The following is a 20,911-nucleotide window of genomic DNA, read 5'->3' as shown; positions in this document are numbered from 1 at the left end:
CAGGAAGTGATGTGGTCACATTTTGGAGTTTGGTCTTTGAGCTTTGGCAGGAAGGGGAGTGAGCAGGTGCAATTGTGCGGTCAGGGCTGGGATTTGAGGCAGCATTCTGGGGGCTGGAACTCTGGGGTCCAGGAGACAGAGGTCTGGTGACTGGATATAGGGGGACAGGTTTCCAGGCTCATGGTGATAAAGAGTGTCTTTGAGGCCCTCATCCTTCCCTATTCCTCGGTGCAGCTCTCTTCTCCTTGGGCCCTGGGGCCCTGGTCAGTTTTAGGAGTTAATGTTTAGGCGGCAGAGGCACAGGGGGGCATCCCTGGTGCTCCCCCTCCCTGGCAGGTTCGTGCTTGGGGCGGGGCAAGGGGTACTGGAGTGAGACGGAAAGGACAGAGAGCCTATTGCACAGGCCCCAGGAGGCCTGTTCAGTCAGGACATGTGGCACCAGTGACCTTGCTGGGGAAAGTCGAGAACGAGGTGTGCTGGGCCCGGCACGTCCTGTCCGGGCACCCCTGGGTGAACCCCAGCACCCATCCTCAAGGCCTCAGGCACTCCTGGGCTTAAAGGTACACTAGTGCTGCGACCAGCCCTCTGGGGATGGCCACGCGGTGCCCGGAAGCCCGCCCTGGGGCCGGGCTAACAGGCCCCTGGTCTTCAGTGTTGCCTGCTTCTGGGGGAGGTTTGTCCCTCATCTCTCGTCCCTGCCTGATGGGGGGGCAGGCAAGCCATGGAGTGGGGGAGGGGGGACCGGGCAGCTGGCCTTGGACGTCTGGGGCTTCCCAGGAGGAGGGGGGGCAGGAGGCAGAGCAGGCTCTCTGTGGGATGAGGCCAGAGGTGGGGTGAAGGTGGAGCAGGGCTAGAGAAGGCAATCCCGTCCCTCTGTGGTCTCTGGACCCCCAGCCAACACGACACATGCCAGGATCACTCTCAGCAAGAAATGACCTTGACAGCTACATGCTTCGGGTCGACAGAGGGAGCCCTAACTCTGCAGTCCCCGTGGCTCAGGGCTGGCTGGCTGAACAGGCTCCCGCCCCAGGTGGCTCTGCCCGGGGTGGGACACTGCCCTGGAGCTGGGCGGCGGGGCTGGGCCTTGTGGCCCTGGAAGAGCAGTGTCCCAGGCTCTGACTCCTGTAGGTCCAGGGGAAGGAGGGGGGTGGGGACTAGGAGGCGGCCGTCAGGGAGAGCAGAGGTCAGATGGGGTCAGGCTTCTGGGCCCACAGCCACGCGCCTGCCCCAGCCTTGCCCGGACCCTCTCATTCTGGCTGGAAGCCACCCCCTAACCCTTCCGTGTAGCCTGTCCCTCCCTCATACCTATCGCGCTCTCCCAACTCCACCTGAGCTTTCTGAACGGGGGCTGCTGCCCAGCACTGACTGCCTCCTTCTCCGAGGCGGGCCTGCTCTCTGGGCCTGAATTAGGGTCCCCCTGAGGCCACCCCGGGAGCCAATCCCAGAGCCTGTGGAAGGGGGAGGGGAGAGTGGCCAGGCTGGGTGGGAGCCCTGGCTCCTGAAGCTTCCACCCCCAGCAGAGAGACCCACCTCTGGCCTCCACCCTCCATCACTGAAGAACGAGCAGTAGGAGCCACAGCCACCTCCTCCCCCCTCCCTGCCGCTGCCTCCTCCACTCAGCCGGCAGGTTGTCTTGGCAACGGGAGGCGGAGAGGAGATGCGCCCAGGGATGGAGGTGTATGTCACCGAGGAAGCTGCCGTGCTCCTGCCTCACGCCCCAGGCCCTTGAAGGTACCGATTACCCTCCCTACTCCCCCCATCCTTCCCCTTGACGCCCCCCCTTCAACATGCCTGTTTTCCTGAGGGGAATGCTCCCTGCCTCCCAGCCGGAGACCGTTACCCATTCCTCACGAGCTACCTCGCTCCAGGCCCTTGCCCACAGCTTCCGAGCCGGCAGCAGCTCGCCCCAGCCTTACCTCTGGGACCCTTGCACGGGAAGACAAGCCTCCTGGGTGGGTCTGGTGAGGGGTAGTGAGAGCAGGGGAGGACCCGAGGGGAAGGGAAGATCAGCGGTGCTGAAGGCGGAGGCGGAAAAGCACCAGCACTTGCTCTTCAGGAGGGTGGAGGGAGGCTGTGCAGGCCTGGGGTGGGGCCAGGGCAGGAAGGGGGGGCAGTGGAGGGAGAGAGAGCAGAGAGGCCTGGTGGCCAGGCTGGTTACCCAGAGAAGCCTGGCCCCTCTCTTCAAGGATGTGGCCCCTCCTGTGACATCTAAGGTACACCCCCTCCCACCATCTCCCTGTGTTCTTCACTGTCAGATGGGCCCTGTGTTCCCTCCCCCACGCCTGGCTTTCTCATCTCTTTCCAAGGCCCTCTCCCCACCCCACACACAGCAGCTGGACTGTATCTACTCCCCCTCGCCGCTCAGCAACCTGCCTTCATTTCTCCTTGCTTTCCTGAGCCCAGCCTTCAGATTTCATTCTTCTGCCTTCCAGTAACCCAGACACATACCTCCTCCCTTCCTGTCCCTACCTGTCCCCCACCCTGTCCTCTTCTTTTAGGGAAAAGGTCCCAGGGAACATTCTCACTTGCCCCCTTCAAGACCCTCCCCTGTGATTTTTCTATTCAGGTATCCCAGAGCCCCCTCCCCAGTCTCTCCATTTCCCCAATGACAGCTGATACATCAGCTGACCGGCTGTGGGCAGTGGTTACCAGGGCAACGGCAAGAGCTGCCTAGGTAGGCAGGTCTTCCAGGCGGAGGTGGAGAGAGGAGGCCAGGGCCAGGGCCAGGGCCAGGGTCAGCTGGTGGGGCTCCCTCCCCTGCCTGCCTCCGGGGTCACAAGTGAACGGGCTCTGCTCTGAGCCCACAGCAAACCAAAGGCAGTGACAGGGTCCTGGAGGTCCTCCCAGAGGCGGGGAAACATCCTGGAACGCTGTGCTGGGACCTGGGCCCCACCTGGCAGGAAGTTCCCTGTTGATGAAGTCGCCCTGGCAGGAAATGGGGGTCCTCTCCCTCACAGCACCACCGCCGTGCTCTGTGCATTTCCGAGGGGACTCAGGTTCCTGAAGGGCTAACCAGTCTCCTGTGCCAAAGACCTGCTTTTCCCAGTCCTCCCAGGAGAGGGTTGATCCTGGGGTGATCAGTTCTGGCAGCTGTGCCCACACCCCTAGCTCTCGGCTCCATGCCCTTTATCACCCAGGGAGGCCAGGGCCCCAGAGGCCCCTTTGGCTGCTGTTAGCTGCCGGGCAGGAGATACAGGTGCTTGGAGGAACCAGATGTTGTCCCCCTGGGTTATCGGCCTGGCCCCTCCGCTCCGAAGGTCTGGCTGTTTGCGAGGCACTCTAGGAGCTGAGTGAATGTGTGAGTGTTGCAGGGCAGGGGTGTGGGAAAGGGGAACCGGTGGCCGGCGGCTGGCCCAGTCTGCTTCCGATTCTGCTTCGTCATGATGTCGGCTTAATGCTCCTCTTGTTTGAAATGGATTGAGCTACAGCGAGTGAATGAGCGAGTGAGCGAGTGAGCGAGGTGGAAGAGCAGACGCGTACAAACACACCCTGGGCCGGCCACACGCTATCAGTGGAGGTGGGGAGGGTGCGGGTGTGGGGGAGCCAGTGGCCCACGCCTGCCACACGCAGACGCCCTAGCTCAGCTGGGATCCGAGCTCCAGGCTTGTGGAGGAGCAGGGTGGGAGCCAGGGAGGTGGGGGCAGGAGGGTAGGTCTCTTCCTCCAGCTCCCACCACACCCCAGCCAGCTCTTTTCCTGTTATCTGCTCTGCGGGAAGAGATGCCGGCTACCTAGGCTCAGAGGAAAGCAGCAGCCGGGGACCTGGCCAGCGCCTGTCCCTGCCGGCCTTGGGGCCTAGTGTCGGGGCCACGCTGTCTGGGAGCAGGTAGGTGGCAGGGTCTCCCGCTCTCTTCCCCTCTGTGGGCACTTTGGGCCACACCAGCCGGGGAGTGAGGCTCTGGGGGTGGCAGGGAGCCCCTAGGAGGGCCAGCTGTGGCCTGTTGTTGTTCAGTAGGAGATGGGCCCTGTGGCCAGACCTGAGACTGGCTGGGTTTGATCTGATCCGACCGCCTTCGGATCTGAGGAAGAGGGCCTGGGGGGTTCCATGCTGGCACCCCGGCACCCCCCTCACCTAGTTGTGTGGGCTAGATGTCCAGGTGATGGGATGGGGCCAGGGAGAGCAGGGGGGCTGTTCCCTCTGCTGAATGACAGGGAAGGGAGAGAAAGGGGTGGCAGCCTCCGTCCCACCACACCACAGGTATTCTGCGGGGAGCAGTTCACCAGAGGCCGCATGTTGTTGATGTGGGGGTGCTCCTGGGGCAAGGGCTCTGGGAGGCCCCTGCTAGCCCTTGGCTGGCCAGGCTGGGTGAGGGCCAAGTGCAGGATGAGGTTGGGCGGCAGGGTGTGGCGGCAGCCTGACCCCAGCTCTCTCCGGTGCTGGCTGTTGATGTGCTTGAAGGGGCTGGGGCTGAGCAGACACGCAGGCCCCCCAGGACCAGAGGCGCCCCTGCTAACTCTGCCCTTTCCTGGGGAGGTGCACCCGGTGTTTCCCTCCCAGGGGACCATGTCGCCAGGGTGCCAGAGTCGGGGGAGCGAGGGTGGGTCTAGGAGATGGAGGTAGTGGTGCTGTGGGAAGGGGTGGCGCGGAAGCCCCCAGGCGAGGGTAGAGGTGGGGGCTCTGTGCTGCTGCACACGTGCACAGCTTGGAGAGGGGGTGTCGGCACGTGGCATGAGTGGCTGTGAAGGGGCGGATCGGTGGGTGGGGGCAGTGGGTGTCAGGGGCCCTCTCTGGGAAGTGGGTGTGTGATCTTGCAAGCAGGTGGGTGCGTTCTGTAACGATGTTTCAGCGTGGGCTCTCCTGCCTGTGCACACGCGTGAGTCTCGCCTCAGCCATGCCAACCTCTCCATGGCCAGGTGTGGTCACCTGGGGCAGGCTGTCCACCTGGGGTCTGTAGCAGTTCCTCCCTCGGAGCTCATGTGTGTGTGAAGACAAGCATAAGGATGGCCCATCATTCAGAAAGCTGGATTTGGGATGCAAGACCCTTGCATCGCCCCCAGCCCTGTCGATCCAGCTTGTACAGGTGACATCCCAATCCACCCACAGGGCCCACTATACATAGAGGCCAGAGCAGGAACACGCTGGGGACCAAGCAAGCCTGAGGGCTGAGGGACACAGGAAGAGGGGCTCCTCAGAGCGGGATAGAGAGAGAGAGGACACAGAAACCCAAGAGAGATCTCAGAGAGCCCAGATGAGCAGATGCATGTTTGTGGGGTAGGAGGGAGGAAGGGGGGCCCAGTCCTGATGTCATCAGGAGCAAACGGGGGGAGGATAGGGGCCCACCTGCTCCTGCCGTATGCTTCTCAGAGTGTGAGAGGGTGCTGTAGTGTTGGCACTAGAGGAACCCCAATCCTAGTCCCAGCAAAGGGAACAGGGCGTTAACATGGGCATGCAATGAAAGAGAATATGAGAGGAGAGGAGAGAGTGAGGGCTTCACCAGTCTTAGAAAAGGCCCCGGCCTCAGGCATGGTGGAGGTGAGGGATACTCGGACTAGCCACTGGCCCAGAGTAGGGAGCCTCGCCTGCTCTCGCAGTGTCCTTTTTGGGGGAGCGTGGGTGCCCCTCCCCACAGAGCCCACCCCCAGAGCAGGCCTGGGCCCGCAGGCCCTTCCCCTCCCGCGCTGGGATGCTGTTTTGGGAGCTGGTGACCTAGCTGGATCCTGCCTTTATTCCTGGCATTGAGTTGTTGCCACAGTAACTGCGGGGGTGGGGCCGGGAGTGGGAGAGGGTGAAAGGGAAACAAACGGAGAAGGATGAAGAAAGTAAAGAAAACGGGAAAGGAAAGCAGAGGGAGGGAGGCGGGAGCAAGGACGTCAGTCACACGGAACGAGACTGGAGAGAAAGGGGAGGCCAGTCCCTGCCCCGCTGACCCCGGCCCACTTGGACAGCTCGCCTCACGCATAACTCCTTTACTGTCAGCGCCTCGCTGGCCCTGCCTGGCGGCCAGAGCCCAACCCCCAGCCTCCCACTACTGTCCCCAGGCGGGGCCAGTGAGGCAAGCACACAGGACCCCAGTTCCAAGTTCAGATTAAGTGGGATCATTGGGGACCCGCTGAAAAGAGTATTCCTTGACTTTGACCTGAGGAAGGATTCTAGTAGGCCTGGGTAGGGGTTCTAGCCTGGCTTCTATCCGGGTGGCCTTTGGCAAGTTAACTCCTGGCCACCAGTTCCTCATCTCTAGGTCGGCTGCCTCCTGAACACCCCCTACTGCGGGTCGAGCCATCAACCCGGGCATGTGCTCTTGATGGGAATCCAACCCAGGACCCTTCAGTCCACAGGCCGACGCTCTATCCACTGAGCAAACCAGCTAGGGCCCGGGTGAGCCTTTATTTCTACCAGCCACAGCCAGGTCAGCCCCTACCTGGAGCAAGAGCCAGCCTGTTGGGTGGGTGGGTCTTATCACCCCATCCCGGAGCCTGAGGCTCTGGTTGTCCTGGAGATGCGGGTGGGCAGTGTGAGGTGGGGCTGGCTGGCGGCTCAGATAAGTCGGGCGGGGTGCCCGGGGAAGGAGGAGGAGCCGCCAGTGCCTGATGGAGCTGGGGCAGCTGAAGTGTCCCTTCCGCCACCTGGGCCTGCCTTCCTCCCAAGTTCTTTCCCTTCCTCCCATCCCGCCCTACCTTCCTGCTGCAGCCTGCCCTGTGGCCCCGTCCTGGGAGTCAGTGCAGAGCAGGAGGTGTGCGGCGCAGGTGCTGGAGGGTGGGGGCTGGAGGCGGCTGAGTGAGAGGGGGTGTGGACTTGGAGGAAAGTGGCTTTGGGGGAGGGAGGTATGTGTGGGTTGAGTAAGCAGTTGCTTTGCAATATGATTTGACAGAAGCCAAGAAAACTCCACCCCCACCCCCACCCTCACTCCTCCACTCCAAAACACTCCCTCTTGGCTTAAAATGTCACACGTTACCAGCTATCAGCGTGTTCTCTGACATCCCGGCGGGCACCGGTGGGAGGAGGCCCAGAGGCAGAGGGCGACCCGCCCCGGGGATGGCATGGTGTGCATGGAGCGAGACATCATTCTGTGGAACCCCGTTTCTGAAGGGCCGGGCCCGTAGGACGTGTGCGTGTGTGAGTGTGGGTCTCGGCAAGGCCATGCACACCTGTGACACAGCACCCCTCCGACCCTTCCCCTCCCCCTGGGCAGCTACTGCCGATAGACAGCCATTGCCCTCCTGTGTCCCCTCAGACAGCTGTTCAAAGGGAGGTGCCAGAGCCACCAGGTGCAGCCTCCGCCTCCAGGAGACAAGCTCTCTCTCCTCTCCAACCTGCCCGGCCACCCACACTCCCCGTGTGACCCTTGTAAACCTCCTCTGCTCTCTGTAACCTCTGCCTAGCGGCCTGGGACAGTCACCTAGGACCTTATCTCTCTTTTAACAAAAGCCTCCAAATTGGGATCGGCCCCTCTCAATGCCCCTCTGGGTGGTCACCTTGCTTCTTACCCCGTCCTCTCCTTTCACGGAAACAAGCGTTTCCAAAGCTGGTCCTCCACCCGGGCGTGGACCGGCCCCTCCACCTGCTGGAACTGGCTCCCTCTGCCTGCGGGCAGGGCCCAGTCTCCCCTGTCCTGAGAAGCCTCCAGCCAGTCTTCCTCCAAAGTTACTCCTCCTAGCCCCGCCCTGCCCTTCTGGGGCACGTCCTGGAAGCACCCCCTACAGGGGTCCAGGTCAGGCCTCCTGCCCTGTGATCCCTAACAAGGAGGCCTCACTATTCCGCTGAAGGTGCCCTCGGAGGCCACCAGGCCTTGGCACCCACCGGGCGGGCTGTCACTCCCTTCAGCACTCTGGCCTTCTCTGGGTGATAGACTCTCGGCTTCCTGACATTCTTTCTCAGCCCCTCCTCCCTCCCCGCTCCCATCCTTTCTCTCAGTTTGTACTGCACACTTACTACCTGTCAGGCCCTTTGCAGAAAAAAAGGTATCACTAGACACACCCCCATTCCCCCTACCCTTCTAGGAGCTGGCCATGGAACTTTCCTCCTCCCTTTCATGCTGTCTTTGGACTGTTTTTGACCTTCCTTCTCCCTTGGCAACCTCCTGTGCAGACCACCACCGCTAGCTCACATGGCTCCCAAATCGCTGTTTCTAGCCTGCTCCGCCCTCAACCTTGTATTCTCCTTGGGCATTCCCACCTGTTCACCTGCCACACCCACCTCACCCTCCACCTGGCAAAAGTGACCTCATGGCTCCCCGTCTCCTGTCTCCCGGCCTCGCCAGCTGCCTCTCCGCTGGGGCTCTCTGAGCAAGTCCTGTTTCGCACATTCTGCCTCTAGGATATCTCCCATTTGTCCCTTTCCATCTTCGGCCCCATGCCCAAGCCTAGACCCTCACAGTCCTGCCTCCTCCTCTCCCCGAAACTGCTGCCATGGCTTTCTGGCTTGTCTCTCTGTTTCTGTTCAACTCCCAGGCGGCAGCCAGATTCCTTTTCCCAAAGCACTGCTTGGATCTGTCACTTTTTTCTTTCACACAAGTTTCTAAGCATGCCATGGCCCCAGTTGCCCACAGAATACAATCTAACACCCACTGGTCTGGTTCAAAGGCCTCCACAGTCTTGCCCCCAACCCCTGGCCCAAGCATGCCCCCACCTCATGAGCCCTGCGGCTCGGTCATGCGTGCTGCTCCGCAGGCAGACCAGGGCTTCCCGGCCCCACTTCCACTCATGCTGCTTCCTCTTTCAAGAATCCCTTTTCCAATGTTGGCATGATTTCAAAGTGGGCATCCTTCAAGGCCCTCCTCCCTTATCTCCTCCAGTAAGAAACCTTTATTTCCCCCTCTTAATGCCCCAGCACAGTGGTCGGCAAACTGCGGCTCTTTGGCCCCTTGAGTGTGGCTCTTCCTAAGCCTTAGGAGTACCCTAATTAAGTTAATAACAATGTACCTACCTATATAGTTTAAGTTTAAAAAATTTGGCTCTCAAAAGAAATTTCAGTCGTTGTACTGTTGATATTTGACTCTGGTGACTAATGAGTTTGCCGACCACTGCCCCAGCAGGAGTGATCCTCTCCTGGGACCTCTCACAACCCCTTAGACTATCTTATCTGACACGTGTAATCTTCTGCTTTGCATGGGAGTTACCTATATGGATGCCTCACTTCTGGAGGGACAGCCAGCTCCTTTGACTCATCTTTGTGTTCTCCAGAGGACATCACAGAGTGCTGCTGTGCGGTCATTTGCAGAATAGGTGCTGAGAGAGTACGTGGTGAATGGGTGGAGAAAACAGTACATGACTGGGCAGGCTGATGGATGGGTGGAGGGGTGGGTGGATGGATGGATGATGGACGGATTGATGGATGGATGGGTGGATAGGTGAATGGATGGCGGATGGATGGATGGATGGGTAGATGGATGGATGGATGGGTGGATAGGTGAATGGATGGCGGATGGATGGATGGATGGGTAGATGGATGGATGGATGGGTGGATAGGTGAATGGATGGCGGATGGATGGATGGATGGGTAGATGGATGGATGGATGGGTGGATAGGTGAATGGATGGCGGATGGATGGATGGATGGGTAGATGGATGGATGGATGGGTGGATAGGTGAATGGATGGCGGATGGATGGATGGATGGGTAGATGGATGGATGGATGGGTGGATAGGTGAATGGATGGCGGATGGATGGATGGATGGGTAGATGGATGGATGGATGGGTGGATAGGTGAATGGATGGCGGATGGATGGATGGATGGGTAGATGGATGGATGGATGGGTGGATAGGTGAATGGATGGCGGATGGATGGATGGATGGGTAGATGGATGGATGGATGGGTGGATAGGTGAATGGATGGCGGATGGATGGATGGATGGGTAGATGGATGGATGGATGGGTGGATAGGTGAATGGATGGCGGATGGATGGATGGATGGGTAGATGGATGGATGGATGGGTGGATAGGTGAATGGATGGCGGATGGATGGATGGATGGGTAGATGGATGGATGGATGGGTGGATAGGTGAATGGATGGCGGATGGATGGATGGATGGGTAGATGGATGGATGGATGGGTGGATAGGTGAATGGATGGTAGGTGGGTGGATGGATGGGTGGATGGATGGTGGGTGGGTGGATGGATGGGTGGATGGATAGGTGGGTAGATGCATGGATGGATGGGGGGATAGGTGAATGGATGGTGGGTGGGTGGATGGATGGATAGGTGAATGGATGCTGGATGGATGGATGGGTGGATGGATGGATGGGTAGATGGATGGATGGATGGTGGGTAGATGGATGGACTGATGGATGAATAACTGTATGCCTCTAGGACTAAGCAAAGTGTATCGCTAGTTTGACAATGGCTGTTGATAAAGTAAAGATTAGAGCGGAGTGAGAGGGAGTTAACAGTTCCTTTGATATGTACCAGAGTTTATTCTGGTCCTCAGACCCCTAGTTGAAAGCATTATGAAGTGAGTGCTAAGAAGTCAGGAACAGGATGAAACTGCGGAATGGTCTTTCCATGGGCATCAAGTGCCTCGTGTGGCTCTGAGGCCTTGGCTCCAGAATTCCAAAAAGACTTGAGAAATGTGGCTGATACGGGTCTCTGTTCACGATGCACCTGACACAGTACTCGGTAGGCGCTCTGACTCAGGCCATTGCCTGGGACACGGCCACTCTCAGCTCCACGGCTCTGGACAAGTTCTTAGCTGCTCTGAGCCTCCGTTCCCTCGCGTGCCAGATGGGTCTACCTCATAGGGTTGTTGAGGGGACAAACCAAATAACCTTTGTAAAGTGCTTATCAAAGTGCCTAGCATGAGCATGCAAAACATGATAGCTATTATTATTGCTGTGTGCCCTCCAGAAGGTAGCAGCCATTCTAGTTGGCAAAAAACGAAACATGTTTCCATATCAGGCAACATTTAATCAAGGATGAAGCCATACGGTTCTTTTTTCAAGTCTCACTGGAATTCAGAGATGGGTGGGGACTAGAATAGTAGGAAAGGCCTCCCAGGAGGAGAGTTGAGGACTGACCTTAAAGGATGGGTGGGATCTGAAAGACAAAGCCGTGGGTGGTGAATAGCGAAAGGGCGAAAGGGCGTGTGCAAAAGCGGGGAAGTGGGAGTGAGGGCTGCTTTGCAGCAAGCAGGTGGTTTTAGTGGTGGAGAGACAGCAAGCAGAATGACCTGATACAAAGTAATAGGTGATAAGATTGTGAGCACCAGTGATTTCAGTCTTTCATGACCTTCTGTCGCAAAGAAGGGCTACAGAAAAACCATGGAAGTCCATCAGCCCTTGTGGAGAGAGAAATAATATTAGCTAACACTACATAGAATTTATAGTGCTTTGAGCATTTCACATATAATTTATCTGATACTCAGAGCAACCTTATGACATTATCCTCCATTCTATAGATGAGAAATGTGAGGCCCAGAGAGGGTAAGTAACTTGCCCAAGGCCACACAGCTTCTAAGTAGCAGAGTCTTATACTCATCCCCAGGCTCTCTCGGGTCCAGAGTCCACGCTCTTAACACTACATTATGCTGCCTCTTCCCTGAACCTCTGTAGCCATCAGTTCTCTTCACTCTGGCTTATTGCCTGCAGATAGGAAGACACTCCCACTCCACCATCACACTGGAAACTCAGCCAGGCATTCACTGAATAGTTGTTGTAAGTCCAGTGTGTGGGGGGTGGGGGATGGGAGCATGGCTACTGGAGTCACTGAAGGAGAAGACTGGCTGCAGGGAACTCATAAGCTACCGCAGAAGATGGGGCCTAACCCCCTAGGAACAAAGGGAGAGCAGTGCCCCCCGGGCGCCTCCCTGGAGGAAGCAGCACTTGAGGGGCAGCCTTAGCACAGGCATGAGAAGGCTGTGGGCACTGGATGGGGCCTTGGCCCAGAGGGTGCTTCACTCTACAGGTGAATTTGACCGCTGTACAGAGACAGTTGCACGGGGATGTGGGCTGCCTCCACCCCCCTCTCCCTTCTTCACAGGGGTTGAAACCAGGGCAGAGTCCGGGTCAGAGTGGCACCCCCAGCTCCTGACCTGACCACTTCACCCCAAGTCCTCTCCTCCCTGCATGTTCACCCCATAGACATTACTAAGACCCTCTGTGTGCGGCCCTCCTGGGGTAAGAGCTGGCTGGCACAGTGGACAGGGGACGGAGGTGGAGTGGGATGAGGGGCCAGCGCAGAGCCGGGGAAAGAGGCACCATAGGGACCGAGGCGTGAGAACCCGGGTCCGAAACTGGCCGCAGCCCCAGGCAGGGCAGGTGTGACGAAGCAAGGATGTAGGGCCGCCCAGGGATGGCTGACCCCTGCCGTCATTTCCTTTCTAGCCGGAGAACAATGGCTCAAAAACAAGTGCAGCCCTCCACTTTCCCGCTCCCGCTCCACGGCGGGCTTCCCCAGGCGGAGCGAATGGAAAGCCGGAGCCCGGCGCCTTCCGCCCTGCGCTCGGAGCCCAGGCCCAGCCCAGGCCCGCTGAGATCCCGGCCCCACGGCCTGGCTGGCACGGCCTCCCTCCCCTTCCAGGCCCCGCATCGGCCAGCAGCCTGGACAGTCACCGAGGGATGAGGACGCCACAGCCCAGTGGGACGCCCTTTCCGTCCGCGCGGCCCCAAGCGCCCAGCGCCCAGGAGCCGGGCCGAGCTTGACGCCCCGTCGCCTCCCCTCGCGCCCAGGGATCTGCGAGTGACCCGACCCCCACCTCCCGGCTCCTGGAGCTGCTGCAGATTTTTTTGGTCGATGGTGCCACCTGGTGGTTGCCCGCAGCGCCGCACCCTGGGGTCCCAGCGGCCTAGGACGCCCTCTCCGCCCCGGCCCACCCTTTGGAACGCCCTGGCCCTGGCCCTGGCCCTCGCCCACACGCACATTCCCACGCCGCCTTCTCACTCTCCCCAGCAACCACTTACCTCCCCCGGGAGCGTCAGCTCCTCCCGAGACTCCAGTGTTCCCGGCTCTCCCTCCAGCATCGTGGTGAGTACCTCGTGGCCACCAGCACCCGCAGGCTGGGTGGGAGCAGGGCCGGGACCCACGCCCCCTCTGTGCCGCTTCACTCCGCCTCCCCGATGGTGGTTCTGCCAGGGCTGGTGGACAGAGAGAACCCCAAAAGCCCGAGAATGTGCCCCCGCTGTCCTCCTCCTGGTCTGGTCCTGTCTTGTACCCAGAGTGCTAGGTGAAGGACTACGTTTTTTTAAGGCGACTCCCTAAGCCCTTAAAATTGAATAACGGAACTTAGCGCGGAGCTGACATCTAGAAAGGCTGTCCATTTTCTTCCTACTGAGTTGCAAATTGGGCTTGTAAGGCCAGGATCCCAGGTGAGCGTTTGAGCATGTCTGTTCCATCGGCACCATTTCCCTTCAGGCCAAGATGGACAACCAGGTGCTGGGCTACAAAGACTTGGCTGCCCTCCCCAAGGACAAGGCCATCCTGGACATCGAGCGGCCTGACCTCATGATCTACGAGCCCCACTTCACCTATTCTCTCCTGGATCACGTGGAGCTGCCCAGAAGCCGGGAGGTGAGTGGGGGGACGCTTCCTCTTGGGCAGAACTTGGGGGGAAGGTCTCCCCCAGGCCACACTGGGTGGGTGGCAGGATCCCTGTCCTGCCTTCTTTCCTGGAGGCCAGACTCCAAAACAAGAGAGAGAACTGTGCACAGGACTCACCCAGTGATGATCGCGTGCTTTGGAGAGCAGGAGAGATGGGCTGGAGGGCTCCATGGGAGAGCAGGGGAGGCTGTGTCTGAATGGCAGCGACCCCTAGAGGTCAGGGAGGAGGAGGAGGAGGGTGAGGGAGGGGGAGTAGGCAGAAAGATAGCAGATTTGTAGAAAGCACCCAGAAACACTGACCTCAGAGGCTGAAAGTCCTAGCTGAGTGCCTGTGTGGCTGTGTGGTCCAGTTTCCCCTCCTGTGACATGGAGGTGGCACCTCTGCCCATCCATCTCACCAGGGAGTCAAGTGCACGAGATAAAGCACACATGCCAGGGGCTCTGTAAATGGTATTTGAGAAAGGGGTAGTGTCATGGCTGAGCAGCGAGATGGGGCCAGGCTGGAGGGAGACTTAAATACCCGCCAAGAGCTCAGACTCCATCCTGGATGCTGTGGGTCTGGCCGTGAGGACGGTGCCACGGCCGTCCTCAGCTGGCCCTCCGAGCACAAGCACACTGCTCCAGGGCCCGTGGCTTCCTGGTGCACCCTGGGGACAGACCTAGGAGTCTGCCCAGGAGGGCACTGGGAGGGAGGCGGGAGGGCCAGCGCTGGGAACTGGGAGGGTTGATAGAGGAGAGATGGCCCAGACGTCAGCCAGGTAAGGGTGCAGACTTGGGTGAGGGATGAAGTGGCCCCTCTGAGGCTCTAGGAACAAGGGTTTCATCCTACCCTGTGTCTCTGACCAGCTCCTCTCCTTCGCAGCGCTCGCTGTCACCCAAATCCACATCCCCCCCACCGTCCCCAGAGGTGAGTGTCGCCCAGCCCTGCTCCCACAGGCCCAACTCCCGGCCCCCAACGGCACACAGACAGGGCTCTGCAGAGCCCAGGGATGCCGGGATCCCTGGCCCTTCTTTGTCACCGGCCAGCTCTGTCCATCTGTCTGTCTAGCTTGGGGGCTGCGAGGGTGGGAGGCAGAGATGGTGGAATAAGGTGCAGCTGCGTCTACATGGGTTGGAGGAGCCGGGCAGGGGGACCCGGAAGCCGCAGTGAACCTCACTTGTGCTCTGCAGGTATGGGCGGATAGCCGGTCCCCTGGAACCATCTCTCAGGCTTCAGCCCCAAGAACCACTGGGACCCCCCGAACCAGCCTGCCCCATTTCCACCATCCTGGTAGGTTTCCCTGCCAGTCTGCTTGCACCCTTTTCCTAGGACCTCTTTTCTCCTTCAGGAACCCAAGCCCCTTGCTGGGGTATCCGCTCCCCACAGAACTGGCCAGACCCCCCGAAGCCAGAACCCCGGGCAGAGCTCCCAAAGATGGTAGACCCTGTCCCAGCCCACTCAGGGACAGTTCCAGGAACTCCTTTTCTGTCTTGGCTCTTGATAGGAGCCATGAATTTCCTACCTTCTCCCACTCCCCTGTCTCCTTTCTCGTCCCTGACCTGGCCTCCCCGCCATCAATACATCCTTCTCTTCCATTTTGCTCTCTACAGAGACCACCCGCCCAGATTCCAACATCTACAAGAAGCCACCCATCTACAAGCAGAGAGGTGAGGCTCCTGACTCACCTGATCCCCATGCAGGGAGGCTGTGCCCAAGCTGGGAGGGGGCAGGAGAGTAACTGTCCATATCAGTGCACTACTGCGCCCTGTGCTTCCTTGTGCGCTGTTTTGACACCCACGGCCTCACAGGTGTGAAGGGGGGCAGGTGCGGGGCTGGGGTGTGCACAGGCTGACCCTGACCTCCACCCGCAGAGTCCATGGGAGGCAGCCCTCAGAGCAAGCACCAGATTGAGGACCTCATCATTGAGTCATCGAAGTTCCCTGCAGCCCAGCCCCCTGACCCCAACCAGCCAGCCAAGATTGAGACTGACTACTGGCCATGCCCCCCGTCACTAGCTGTTGTGGGTAAGAGAAACGGTTGAGGGGGGAAGGGAGGCAGAACATTGCCCATCGCCCCTGTGGATGCCCCATGGGCCCAGCCTCACCCTACCCCACCCCGTGTCCTCTGGTGAACCCTGTAGGCTCTTCACTCACCCACTCCTAGAGCTTTGGTAGCAGCAGCCTATTGGTTAGTCATTTGTCACTTCCCATTCATTTATTGGACCACTCGCAGACATTTGCCACACTTCTACGCATTCCAGGCTCTGTAGTAGGAACTCTGGGAAAGAGAAAGAGAAATGAGACAAGTCTTGGTCCCAGTGAATTTGAGTTATGTGAGTGTGTATTGTCCACCCAGCCTCACTGTAAGGCAATTATTATTTTTCTCTTCTTAAAAAAAAAAAATTTAACCCTAACCTGTTTGGCTCAGTGGATAGAGCATCAGCCTGCGGACTGAAGGGTCCCAGGTTCGATTCCAGTCAAGGGCATGTACCTTGGTTGTGGGCACATCCCCAGTGGGGGGTGTGCAGGAGGCAGCTGTTCGATGTTCCTCTCTCATCGATGTTTCTAACTCTCTATCCCTCTTCCTTCCTCTCTGTAAAAAAAAAAAAAAAAAAAAAAAATTTGTAGCGCTCACTTTAATGTGCAGCGCGGTGTGATGCACACAGCCGCCCCTGACAAATGCTTGTTGAGCCAATGGCTGACACGCGGGCTTTCGCCTGTGTTTCCCAGAAACAGAATGGAGGAAGCGGAAAGCATCCCGGAGAGGCGCAGAGGAGGAGGAGGAAGAGGACGATGACGACTCCGGGGAGGAGATGAGGGCCCTCAGGGAGCGCCAGAGAGAGGAACTCAGTAAGGTAGCATCTCGCTGCCCCCGCTCCCGCTCCCGGTCTCCTTGGGGACAGACGCTCTGGTTCCAGAGCTGTTCACTCTAAAGGGTTCACGCCTGGAGAGCACCCTGGTCAGAGCATGTGAGGACTTCCTCTTCTTCCCCAGGATTTCAGTTGCTGCTTTGGCAGGGACCCCAGGACTTCGTGCTGCTTTGGGGAAACACTGGTTATATTAGGGTCAAAGGCACCGAAGGGTGGTCCCGTCCGTGCCAGGCTGAGCAGCCCTTGGGAAGAGGAGAAGCAGGAGAGCAGGCTGCTGGTCTCCAGAGGATGAGAGAGGGTGTTGGGAGTCGTGCAAAGGCCACTGATGGTGACATGGCCCGTGCTCTGGGCCTGGTGACCTGGGCTAGGAGGCCACTGGGGTAGAGTCACACCGAGCGGCTCTGACTCCTTGCTCTGGGGGGTGGCCAAACCCAGTGTGGCAGTGCCGAGGGCCATTGGCAAAACACTCGGGCATCTTTAAATATGTCGGCTGAAACTCAGAGCGAAGGCAGAGCCACGCCCTGGGGGCCGACCTGGTCAACAGACCGGGAGGCCACTCAGTTTGACATTCCTGCCCAGTGTTAAGGGGGTGGATCTCATGATGTCGCCAGGAACTCAAGGCCCACCCAGATGTGATGTAACTCCCTGTTATCTGAGTATTTATTAAATCTGCTTGCGGTGCTGACGCTCTCTGTGTCTGTCCCTCCATCAGAGGGCAGATGCCACACCCAGGCCCAGCTTTCCCTCTAGTTTTGTCTTGTGTTTTTTCATTTTTCCTTAACCCTCGTTGCATTCTAATCAAGATTCATCAACCCCCACGTTCTCTCTCTCTGCGCTGGTCGTGGGGAGAGAGAACGCACCCCCGTATGGCAGTGCCTCAGACCAGGATGCCAGGCTTCCGGGGTTCCCGGCCCAGCCACGGGGGAGATCCGTCCCGTTCCTGCCTGCAACATGCCAACTCTGAACCTTTTGGAGAGGAGAAACAAGTATCAAAGTCTTGGATCCATCCCCATTTGTCCCCAGGTCACTTCCAACTTGGGGAAGATGATCTTGAAAGAAGAGATGGAAAAGTCACTGCCGATCCGGAGGAAAACCCGCTCCCTGCCCGACCGGACACCCTTTCATGCCTGTGAGTGCCACCAAGGGGGCCGAAGGCCTGGCCAGACCCTGAGGCCAGAACTGAACAGCTGTTGAGTCTGTCTGTCATGTGCCTGGCACTGTGCTAATGCAGGTGTACGAGACGGAACATTCTGTCACTGGCTCAAGGCGCTCACGTTGTCCGTAGGGCAAGAATTCCAGTCGTGGAACAAGACTAGGTGATAAACAATAGTATCAGCTAAAGCAGAATTAGCTAATTTTGCTTAATTGAATAAACATTTATTGAGTGTCTACCATGTGGGAGGCACTGGGGCTTATAAAGAGTGAAAAAATACAGTCCTGTCCTTCAGTAGCTTCCAGTCACTGGGGAAATTGCTGTGGAAACAGGTTTCAGTGCAGTGTAGCAGGTACTGGGATGAGCTGTGCACAGTGACAGGGCCTGTAGTTCGAGGGCCAGGGGGTGCTCACTGGGTCGTGAAGAATGAGACAGATCTAGTGGGAAAGAAGGGCATCGCAGAGATGGGGGACGGTGGGAGCAAAGGCAGGAACAGGAGCCTCCTGGCCAGTGGAGAGGGCCTCCAGGAACCTGGAATCAGTGCCCAGAGTGTGCCATGTGGTGGCAGGATTGACACCAGAGAGCTGGGGTAGCCAGCGCTTTGGACACCATGCCTCCAATCACCTGAGTTTGGCCGGGACTTCCTTAGAGCATGGCAGCTCTAAGGAAGAGGAGAGGGGAGGGCAGAGGAGAGGGGAGATCTGAGTGCCCAGAACTGGGAGTTACAGGCCTCTAAAAGCCCGGAAGCCACACAGCCTTGCGTCCACTGCATCCTATTGGTCAGAGCAGCCCAGACTCCGGAAAGGGGGAGATTCCATTTCCTGACACAGGAGCGGCACTTAGGCGCTGGGAGATGGTGTTTCGGGCCACGAGACAACCTCCCACACTTCCCAGGGCTAACATAGACACAGTGCAGAGCAGAGGGCATGCAGGGGTTTGAGGAATACATAGGAGACTGAAGCAACTGACTCCGTGGGAGGAGAGGGGCAGGCGAGTTGGGGGTTTGCCTTGGGTGCAGGTGATGAGAAGCCTAGAACTGAGATTGTGAAAGAGACAGGGTTGGGAGAAAGATGAAGAGACTGGTTTGGGACATGTTGGGTTTGAAGTGCGAGTTTGAGTCGGGAGCTTGAGGGGCAAGGCAGGCCTCAGGGAGCGTCTTCAGGGTATAGGTAGTAGTAAGGCCGTAAGAAAGATGGGATTGTGCAGAGAGGAGAGAGGGCAGGGACGGGGGCAGGCTGTACCCTGGAGAGCACACATGTGCAGATCCAGCTGAGGGTTGGTTCAGGGTTGGTCAGGATGTGGGGCTGGCCTCAGGGGCCTCTCTCTCTAAGGTGGGGACTTGATCTGGGAGCAGCCAATTAGAAGTGGAGATTTGGGAAGGTTTGGAACATCTACCTCAGGGAAGGGAGCTGCCCAGCCGTCCATCTGCAGCGATGACCATCTACATGGTGTGGTCGTCACCTCCACAGCCTGCAGGCGAGCCGGGGCCCAAGGCTGATCCAGGCAGAGTTTTTTGAGGCAGGTCTGAGGGATGCGGGGCCAGGTGAGCTGCTCAGTACTGGTGAAAGCAGTTTTGTACCCAACCACAGGTTGAAGGACAGGGAGTGTGGGTCAGGTCACCAGAGGTCCCCATGAGATTGACGAACAGGTGTGCTGGGAACCAGGCTGAAGGAAGCTGCAAACAAAGAAGGGCGCTATGGCCACAAAGTGGGGCCCAGGGCTTCAAGTGCCAGGGTGAAGCAGTGTGGATAGCAAGGTCTGGGGGTGACCATTGCAGGGGCTGCCTTCTGTGCAGTGGAGATGAAGGCCCTGGGGTGGGGATGGGGGGTTCAGGAACCCTAAGGTTCCTGGCTAGGACATCCACAGGGTCACCAAAAGACCAGGATGATATTTTAGAAGGGGTGGGAAGAGTTTTCAGAGAATGTGGACTAAGTAGTTAAGGCCTGAAGAATGAGACAGAGAGATGTTCTGAAGGTTGAATTCAGTCTCCGTGTCCCACTAGAACTTGCTTTCAGTCCAAATTAGCTCTATAACTTCCATTTGGCCTTGCAAAGCTGAATAGCAAAATGTCTCCATCATCATCATTTTGGCACCCCTGAACTTGCATGTGATCAAAGATCATAGGATTGCATGGGTTACAGCAGTGGTTGGCAAACTGCGGCTCGCGAGCCACATGCGGCTCTTTGGCCCCTTGAGTGTGGCCACGAAGTTTCAATCGCACTGTACATGCGCGCCCTCACATGGTATTTTGTGGAAGAGCCACACTCAAGGGGCCACACTTTGCTGACCACTGGGTTACAGTCTTAGCTAATCAACCTTAACAATTCCAAAATTATAGATAGCCCTAGCTGGTGTGCTCTGTGGTTAGAGCATTGGCCTGTGCACCAAAGGGTCAAGGGTTTGATTCCCAGTCAGGGGCATGGGTTGCAGGTTAGATGCCCAGCTCTAGTCGGGACTTGTGCGGGAGGCAACCAATCGATGTGTCTCTCTCACATCAATATTTCTCCCCTGACCTTTTTTTCACTATCTCTAAAAATCAATGGAAAAAATATCCTCAAGTGAGGACTAACCAAAAAACATTTAAAATTGTGTATAGGCATGCCATTCTGACTTAATGGTAACATCGAATAGTCACTTTCAAACATAAGTAATGAATGATATTGCAACCACAGATGAATTTCCTCACAAAAATAAGTGTTTAAGTGGTTTTAAAACTAAGTATTAAGGAAAAAAACAAACAAGGTCCCGCCCAACACATTTTGTTCTCACCAATTAAACTTCCAAGTAACAGATTTTATAAGAATGTTTTAAGAAGACAGTTCCTTATAGTTTTGAGTCTGTCAAGGCTAAACATTTAAATGAAAAGTCTGGTCAAGATGATTGCTATAGAATGCTAACAATTTCTAGTAATTGGAGATGAAGGAGTTTTGAGATCTGCCCAAACTAAAGATCTTAGGTACAAAGATTTCCTAGGAAAACCTATTGCTGAAAACCAATTTTCTTGAATTATAATCTCAGTGCTTGAAAGCTTAGTGATATTATTAAATGTGTAAGTTGAAGGTGACACCGAATCGTGCAATCCACGTTTTGGCTGCGGGTGCGATCCAGCAGCTGACAGAGCTAAGGACTGTATTGTTTCTGTATTATCGGGTCAAACGTTTAAACCGTGGTTACTAAACTCGCTAATAATATAACTGTAACAATTTGATTCTTTTTATGAGATGTCAGATTCCCTTTTTTACCCCAGAAGTTCATTTTACACTGGTGAGCTTCATCATCTGACAATCGCTCGCTAACTCTGAATTTTAACTCGGGCATTTGGCCCAAATGACACAGGTTCCCCCAGGTCTACCCTTCACTGCCCTGCCCCTGGTTGGGGGGGCCAGAGAGGGATCCCGCTCAAAATGACTGTCAAGCCAGAGGGACTGAACGGTCTCTCTCTTC

General features: G+C 57.4%; 1 protein-coding gene across 1 annotated transcript in view; it reads left to right on the top strand.

Annotated features, from left to right (window-relative positions):
- Positions 1–12,570: 12,570 nt before the first annotated feature.
- Positions 12,571–20,911, top strand: part of DMTN (dematin actin binding protein) — a gene marked incomplete at its 5' end in the record, with an annotated part of 9,947 nt that continues 1,606 nt past the window's right edge. The window contains 9 exons of the mRNA XM_006778301.2: positions 12,571–12,649; positions 12,816–12,892; positions 13,280–13,435; positions 14,328–14,372; positions 14,636–14,735; positions 15,056–15,112; positions 15,317–15,469; positions 16,175–16,299; positions 17,338–17,443. Of these exons, the coding sequence (XP_006778364.2) occupies positions 12,571–12,649; positions 12,816–12,892; positions 13,280–13,435; positions 14,328–14,372; positions 14,636–14,735; positions 15,056–15,112; positions 15,317–15,469; positions 16,175–16,299; positions 17,338–17,443 (898 nt within the window). The remainder of the gene's footprint in view (positions 12,650–12,815; positions 12,893–13,279; positions 13,436–14,327; positions 14,373–14,635; positions 14,736–15,055; positions 15,113–15,316; positions 15,470–16,174; positions 16,300–17,337; positions 17,444–20,911) is intronic.

The sequence above is a fragment of the Myotis davidii genome, unplaced genomic scaffold, assembly GCF_000327345.1.
Source record: "Myotis davidii unplaced genomic scaffold, ASM32734v1 scaffold448, whole genome shotgun sequence".
NCBI lineage: Eukaryota > Metazoa > Chordata > Mammalia > Chiroptera > Vespertilionidae > Myotis > Myotis davidii.
The sequence above is the reverse complement of the archived record's forward strand: the minus strand, read 5'-3'. Positions and strand labels throughout refer to the sequence as shown.